Source organism: Eulemur rufifrons, chromosome 6, assembly GCF_041146395.1.
Source record: "Eulemur rufifrons isolate Redbay chromosome 6, OSU_ERuf_1, whole genome shotgun sequence".
Classification (NCBI taxonomy): Eukaryota; Metazoa; Chordata; class Mammalia; order Primates; family Lemuridae; genus Eulemur; species Eulemur rufifrons.
In genome coordinates this window covers 12,015,663-12,023,852 of record NC_090988.1, presented here as the reverse complement: position 1 = coordinate 12,023,852, position 8,190 = coordinate 12,015,663, and the positions used below count along the sequence as shown (strand labels likewise).

Below are 8,190 nucleotides of genomic sequence, written 5' to 3'. Positions count from 1 at the left end.
ATTTTTCTTTTATTTTAACATGCTTACTTAATTTAATCACACGAGTTATAAGTTTCCGAGTCTACTATATGCACTATGTTCCCATTCTATGCATCTCTATTGGCAAAACCCACTAAATGCCCCTTTATTACTTAAATGAATGCTTTTGGCATCTCATTTTCTTTTAATTTCCTTCCAATATCCCTTCAACTCTATGAAGATCTAAGCTCTGTAGTGGAAGAGTTTAATGGCATTGGGGAACTGAAGAGGAACAGTGGTGCCCTTTCATCCCTTGCTATCTAGACTATGCCATTGAGAAGGAGCTGCTTTTGTAAGTGCTATCTCTGGGCCTCTTTGAATTTATAATTTCTATACAGGTCTTTGGGTGTTATTTTGAGAAATAATTCTGTAAAAAAGGTCCAATAACAGATTTGTGTAAATCTGAAGGTGTCCTTTCTTGGACTTCCTTGGGCAATGCAGGAGTGGTTACGCTTTCCTGACCTGGCCCCTCTTTATGCTACTATTGAATAAGAGACGTTTCCTTCTCCATGTTTAGGAAATAGATGTTTAACAGCCAGCACAAATCAGAGAATGTAGGGGCCAGTCCTCCTGCTTACTTAACTTCGTAGGCTTCTGCTGCTTCAATCAGAAAATTTTAGCTGACACTTCCACAGGTACTCAACCCAAACATTTCCAAAGTGAGACACTTTATTCTACCCTAAGATTACACTTCTGTTACTTCCCCGTTTTGGTGAGGTCCATCACAACTGCCAAAGTGTATGAACTTCTCCATCAGCTTTTTTTTTTTTTTTTTTTTTTTTTTATTTCATCTTGTTATGGGGGATACAGAATTTCAGGTTACATACGTTGCTCCTGCTCCGCCCTTCCCCCCAAGCCAGAGCTCCAGACGTGTCTGTTCCCCAGGTCGTGCGCATTGCACCCATCATGTAGGTATATATCCCTCCCTTCCCCACCCCCCCTTCCCGAGTCAGCACCTTCAAGTGTTACCACTCCCCAAACGGTGCACAATGCACTCATTGTGTAGGCATACCCCCATCCCCTCCCCCACCCCCCACCTCAGTCTGACATCCAATTGGTGTTGTTCCCAGATGTGTATTTAGGTGATGATCAGGGGAACCAATTTTCTGGTGAGTACATGTGATGCTTGTTTTTCCAATCTTGGGATACTTCACTTAATATAATGGGTTCCAATTCTCTCCAGGAGAACCATAGAGATGTCGTATCTTCATCATTCCTTATAGCTGAGTAATATTCCATGGTATACATATACCACAGCTTACTAATCCAATCATGTATTGATGGGCATTTGGGTTGCTTCCACATCTTTGCTATTGTGAATTGTGCTGCTATAAACATTCGGGTACATGTGTCTTTGTTAAAGAATGACCTTTTTTCCTTTGGGTATATGCCCAGTAATGGGATTGCTGGGTCAAAAGGCAGGTCTGCTTGAATCTGTTTAAGATACCTCCATAATGCTTTCCACAGGGGTTGCACTAGTTTGCAGTCCCACCAGCAGTGTATTAGTGTTCCTGTCTCTCCACACCCACGCCAACATGTGTTGTTTTGGGTTTTTTTGATAAAGGCCATTCTCACTGGGGTTAAGTGATATCTCATTGTGGTTTTGATTTGCATTTCTCTGATGATTAGGGATGTTGAGCATTTTTTCATATGTTTGTTAGCCATTCTTATATCTTCTTTCGAGAAGTTTCTATTCATGTCATTTGCCCACTTTTTGATAGGGTTACTTGATTTTTTCTTGCTGATTTTCCTGAGTTCTAAATAGATTCTTGTTATCAGTCCTTTATCTGATGTGTAGTATGCAAAAATTTTTTCCCATTCTGTAGGTGGTCTGTTTATTCTCTGGACTGTTTCTTTGGCTGTGCAGAAGCTTTTTAATTTAATCATGTCCCATTCATTAATTTTTGTTGCTGCTGTGATTGCCTTGGGGGTCTTCTTCATAAATTCTTTGCCTAGGCCAATGTCTGTAAGAGTCTTTCCTACATTTTCTTCTAGAATTCTGATTGTATCACGCCTAAGGTTTAAGTCTGTTATCCACCGTGATTTGATTTTTGTGAGAGGTGAAAGCTGTGGGTCCTGTTTCAGTCTTCTACAGGTGGCTAACCAATTCTCCCAGCACCATTTATTGAATAGGGATTCTTGTCCCCAGAGTATATTCTTTCCTGCTTTGTCAAAAATTAGGTGACTATATGAGGATGGTTCTATATTTGGATTTTCTGTTGTGTTCCACTGGTCTGTGTCCCTGTACTTGTGTCAGTACCAGGCTGTTTTAAGAACCACGGCCTTGTAGTATAGTTTGAGGTCTGGTAAATTAATACCTCCCATTTTGTTTTTGTTGCTTAAAATTGCTTTTGCTATACGGGGTCTTCTCTGGTTCCATACAAAGTGTATAATTATTTTCTCTACATCTGTGAAGAATGATGTTGGTAATTTAATAGGGATTGCATTGAATCTGTAGATCACTTTGGGTAGTATAGACATTTTAACAATGTTGATTCTTCCGATCCACGAGCATGGTATATTTTTCCATCTATTTGCAAGTTCTGCTATTTCTTTTCTCAGTGTTTCATAGTTTTCCTTATAGAGGTCCTTTACCTCTTTAGTTAGGTATATACCTAGATATTTTATTTTCTTTGTTGCTAAGCACTCCCACTTAGAACTGGAACCAGACAGGGCTGCCCACTGTCCCCATTACTTTTCAACATAGTATTGGAAGTCCTTGCGAGAGCTATCAGGCAAGAGAGCAAAATCAAGGGAGTCCAAATAGGGAAGGAAGAGATCAAACTCTCACTTTTTGCTGACGATATGATGCTATATCTAGAAAACCCCCAGGATTCAACCAAGAGACTCCTGGAATTGATTAATGAATATAGCAAAGTCTCTGGCTACAAAATTAATATACACAAATCAGAGGCATTTATATATGCCAACAACAGTCAATCAGAAAACCAAATTAAAGACTCAATACCCTTCAAAATAGCAACAAAGAAAATAAAATATCCATCAGCTTTGCCTCCTCATACAAAGGGCAACTATTGGCCGTCCATTTCCCCACGCTCAATTCCCACTAGTTGGTAGACAATGATTGTCTTTTTTAAGAAAATGAAATAAAAATTCTAAAAGTACTAGAGAATTTAACTAAAGGTTAGTTCCCAAATGCATAGCTGACATTTTAATTTATATTCAAATTCTACATGCAGAACATCTGTCTAAATCCTCTAGCTGGATTTCCCATTGGTCATTCTCAAACACACCTTTGGTCCTAGAATCCTTCATTATGCGAAGCATCCAGTACTGTAACCTTTTATGAAGCTTGTCTTTCAGAGACCCAGATGCTTCTGCTTTGTGATTTGAAAGTTTACCTCTTCTTAGATTAGTGCTATTTACTTTGAGAGGAAGTGGGCCAGTTGCTGTTAAGTTTTTGCACCATAGACCCTATGCAAAGTTGCTGCATGTTGCCAACTAAACTGCTCTTCAGGAAGCCTTCTGAACGGAAAAGCAACCCTGTTTCAAAGCGCTGCCAATTCAGCCCCTCTGGAGGGGAGCTTACTTTCTGATTTCATGGAGCAGGAATTTTAGAGATTGAAATGAATGATCGTTTAGTCAGATTTATCTTATAATTTAATTTCATGCAGCTCTGTGGCCTTCGCAGTACTATTTATAAAGTGGACGCTGATGGTGATGTTCTCTTTAAAACATATTACTGGTAAGTCGGTGATGAGACACACTGATGCTGTCTGTATGATTTTTCAGACAGTTTTTGTAGCTTTCTATTGAGAATCAGGGATGTGAGCATCTCTGGAGCAGTGTTGAATGTAATTTGAGAAACACGGATTGTATATTTTGACTTTTATTTTATAAATACACAGCTAAACACTGCCTTTTCCCTCTCACAATCCTGTTGGAAGTTGCTCACTACTTTCTATTTGTCTCTCTTCTCTTTCCCAGCCTCTCCCCAAGCCATTCAGTTGATTCATTTATGCAACACTGTTTCTAACTTGAAACTATTTCCTCACATCTGTTGGAGAGATAATTGCTGTTTTTCCTTAACATTCTGCCAGCTTCCTGTTGTTGAAGTGTTTCAGTTGACTACCTGATACAAAAGCTATAAAATAAACACTCAGGGGGAAGGGGAAAAAATGACAAAAGAAAAAAGGAAAAAAAAAATTCCCACTGCTGCTGCCTGAGCTTGGATTTTCATGTATGTTTTTTTTTTCCTGATATGCATATGAAAAAGCTCATTAGTTATCTCGCTGCTCTAAAACTTAGCTTCCTCCAGTCTGTCTTCCATGTTGTTACCAGTTATGTCTCTAAATATAAATGCCATCATATTACTGTTACATCATGATATATTTGAAGAACTCCTCTAAACTTGAAAGATGAAGATCCTTTTTCTTAGTGTTGTATACAAGTTCCTTCATGATTTGTTTGATTTTTTATGACTCATCTCCTTATGAACGCTGTTGTCTTCTATATTGGAATTGTAAGCTCCTTGAAAGGAGGTCTATGTTGTTTAATCTTTGTACTCAGAGTGCATAGCACACAGTAGCCACTCAATGCATGTTTACTTATAGAATGGCTAAACAGGTGGATTTAGGCAGGGAAATCCCATTTTCTCTGAAAGAGAAGGAAAACATAAAAAATCTAAACAGAAATTTCAAATTTAACTCAAGGATGGTTTATCTAACCCTCTAACAAATAAAATACCATATTTGACAGCTTTATGCAGTTGTCATGTTCATATTAGTTTAAAAAATATCACACAGAAGAATCTTACAGTCTTACAACTATTGAAGATACAATACGTTCAGTATCTTGATTGGTGATGGATACATAAACTTACATTGGTGTTAAAATTGCACAATACTTAACACATAAACACATGCAAATACATACACACACAAGTACAAGTAAAACTATAGGAATCTGAATAAGATCTGTGGATGATGTTAATATTCTAGTTGTGATATTACACTATAGTTTTGCAAAATGTTACCACTTGGGGAAACTGGGCAAGGTGGACAAAGTCTCTCTGTATTATTTCTTATAACTTCATTTGATGCCACAATTATTTCAATTAATGTTTTCAATTAAATAAAGACACTGATATTTACCTTATATATCATCACTAAGTAGTTAAACTTCTTTCAACCTAGTTTTGTATAATGTGTATTGTTATAGTATTTAGAATCTTCTACCATATTTCTGAGTCAAAACTATAATGGATCTCTCCTTGGACACTCACTACACTTACCACAATATAGCCTGGATGATGCTACACTTGCTTTATTTTCCCTTGCCAGAAAATGACGTTGGTGAATGCAGAGACCTAGTCTGTTTGTGTGTGTGTGTGTGTGTTGTTTATTATGTGCTTTAACAATAAATGGCCCATACCATGTTATGTAATAGTGAGTTACATGCAATAGTGTAATGTCACAAGGAGTTGGAAAGAATAAAAATAAGTCTAATGGCTAAGTAATTTTGGTCTATTTGTACCTCAATTTTCTCCTTTGCAAAATAAGCTGGGTTATATAATTGGCCCATACCAATCTGTTTGGTTGCAGTAAACACCAATAATTAACCACTTACATAGACCACTGTTGCATAGGTTGTGTAGGCCATGCTTTCACAGTTAGTATGATTTTCCTCTCAGCATAGCTCCACAGCTACTGAGATCAGGAGATGGCAAACTAGCACAGAAGGGATGTCTTGCTAAAGCAGCACTCAAATGCAGCTGTGGCAAATCAGAGGCCTTTGAGAAACGCTCTTCAGTTCCAGCAGCTGCCTACCAGTTTTCTCTTTCTCTCTTCCTGATGTGCTAGGTACAGGTGGCGTGTATTGTGTTAACAGGATACATGTGACTTTTAAATTAAGCATTTACTTTGAGAAAAATCAATTTAAACTTTCAACACATGTATGTATTTGGATGACTGATTTTGAGGTTAATGGTCCAAGCCCTACCTCGCTAGATAGTGTCTAAAGTTCATTTTGTACTTTAAGTCAAACAAATGTGATTTAAAGACATAGTCTAATTACATGGCAACTATTTCCTAGTACTTGATACAAATTGGGGAATACCCTCTGCATTTTTGACTGTGCATTTTTGACTGTATATTTTTGTCTTTAAGGTTATTTTCTTAGTTTTTATATTATTATATAGTTTACATATTAGTTTAGTTTATGTATTAAGATTTACCCCTATTAACTTACAAAAATAATTTTATATTGCTGAAAATGGAAGCTTTGCATTTAGCATAAGACTCCAGCTGCTCTATAAATATTGAAGAAAAGTCTAGATAGTTATTATCAACAACCAATACAATGCATGCAGTACAAAGAGCATATAAATGGACAAGTATTCATATTTACTTTTAAAAATCTTGGAGGCCAAAATAAAGAATTAAAGAGTTATACAGTTTTATTAGCTCATAAATGTACATAAAACCATTCTTCTTAAGAATCAAGAGCTTCTTGTCCAGTATTTTATAAAGTGAAAATTCTGTCATGTGGATACTATATTATATAGGGGATTATCAATATTGTAAGTGATTTTTTCAATATGGAAAGTTTGAAACATGAAAAGAAAGGTTTTTTATAAAGCTCTGACTTCAATCACACAAAATAAGCTATAAGACAATTATATTGCATAGCAATTCTGGAAAATATTTATGTAGACGGTAAAAATAAACTACTTTTCTGATGATTTACTTAATAGAACACAGAAAGAAGAATAGATTACTTCTCTACAAAGGTCACAGGAAACAAAAAAAGAAAGAAGAATAGACTATCATCCTTCCTCTTAGATTCTGACCATTAAACGGCTGCTTTAGCTGAGATTCTGACAAACATTCTTCAGAAAAATGTTAAAGATTCATTAACTGCCCCATTGAAAATTGGGACTGAGTCCGTGAAATGCTTTGTCCAAGTATGATGCTCATGTTTAAGGTTTAATTTAATTACAAATAAGAAAATGAACTCAGGCATATTCGGCCTATCTTGATTATTTACCCTGAATGAGTACCAATGCACTTCTCAGCTTCAGTAAAGCTCTCTTCACTTCTTTGTTCCTCAGGGTGTACACAACAGGGTTAAGAAGGGGTGTCAGCACAGTGTAGAAAACTGCCACAGCCCCATCCATGGCATCTCTGGAGCCTGGCCTCAGGTAAATAAAAACACAAGGAACAAAGAAACAAAGGACCACGATACAGTGGGAGGCACAGGTCTGAAAGGCTCGGTGTCTCCCCTCTGAGGTGCGGATCCTCAGGATGGAACAGACAATGGACACGTAGGACAGCACTATCAGGAGAAGGCAGCCCGAGGCCACTACCCCAATATTGACAAAGATGACCATCTCGTTGGCTGAGGTGTCTGCACAGGCCAGTTTGAGGATGGGTGGTGCATCACAGAAGTAGTGCTGGATCTGGTTGGGCCCACAGAAGGGCAAACGGAATGTCAATATGGTCTGGACAGCTGAGTGCAGACAGCCACTGAACCAAGTGCTGGTGGCCAGGAGGGCACAGGTTCTCCCACTCATCATGCTGGCATACCTGAGTGGGTACGTGATGGCCAGGTAGCGATCATAGGACATGACCGTGTAGAGGAAACACTCTGTGCTCCCCAGGAAGTGGAAGCAATAGAGCTGGGCCATGCAGCTGTGGAAGGAGATAGCCCTTCCATCCAGGGATGCCAAGGTCATCAGCATTTTGGGCACCGTGACGGTGGAGAACCACATGTCAATGAAGGACAGGTTGGTGAGGAAGTAGTACATGGGGGTGTGGAGGCGAGAATCCAGCCTGATCAGCAGCAGGATGAGGAGGTTCCCCAGGACAGTGAGCACATAAATCACCAGGAAGATTCCAAAGAGGGGGGTGTGCAGTGCTGGGGCATGGGGAAGGCCCGTGAGGATGAACGTTGTCACAAGGCTCACGTTTGACATTTCTTCTCATTTATAGGGCTCTGTCTTTACAGGAAGGAAGGCAAATTTGGCATTTATTGAGACCACATTTTATATGAAATATGGCAAATACATTTTCTTCTGATGGAGAACACCAGGGTTAAATTGTCTTTATCTTTTACCTAGCCTTTCTGCTTCAAAGTGTGACTTTGATGAGAAATGATTGCTTCCTTATTCTACTATCAAAATCAAGCAAATAGAAAAGAGGAGAGAATTCA

At 38.3% G+C, this 8,190-nt stretch overlaps 1 protein-coding gene across 1 annotated transcript; it reads right to left on the bottom strand.

Moving 5' to 3' along the window:
• Positions 1-7,018: 7,018 nt before the first annotated feature.
• Positions 7,019-7,954, bottom strand: LOC138383731 (olfactory receptor 10G9-like). Its single transcript, XM_069468773.1, has one exon. It carries the CDS (start codon positions 7,952-7,954, stop codon positions 7,019-7,021), a length of 936 nt encoding a protein of 311 aa, XP_069324874.1.
• Between the last annotated feature and the right edge of the window lie 236 nt (positions 7,955-8,190).

Coding starts and splice junctions, on each gene's coding strand:
- LOC138383731 (XM_069468773.1), bottom strand. CDS start 7,954: ATGTCAAACGTGAGCCTTGTGACAACGTTCATCCTCACGGGCCTTCCC.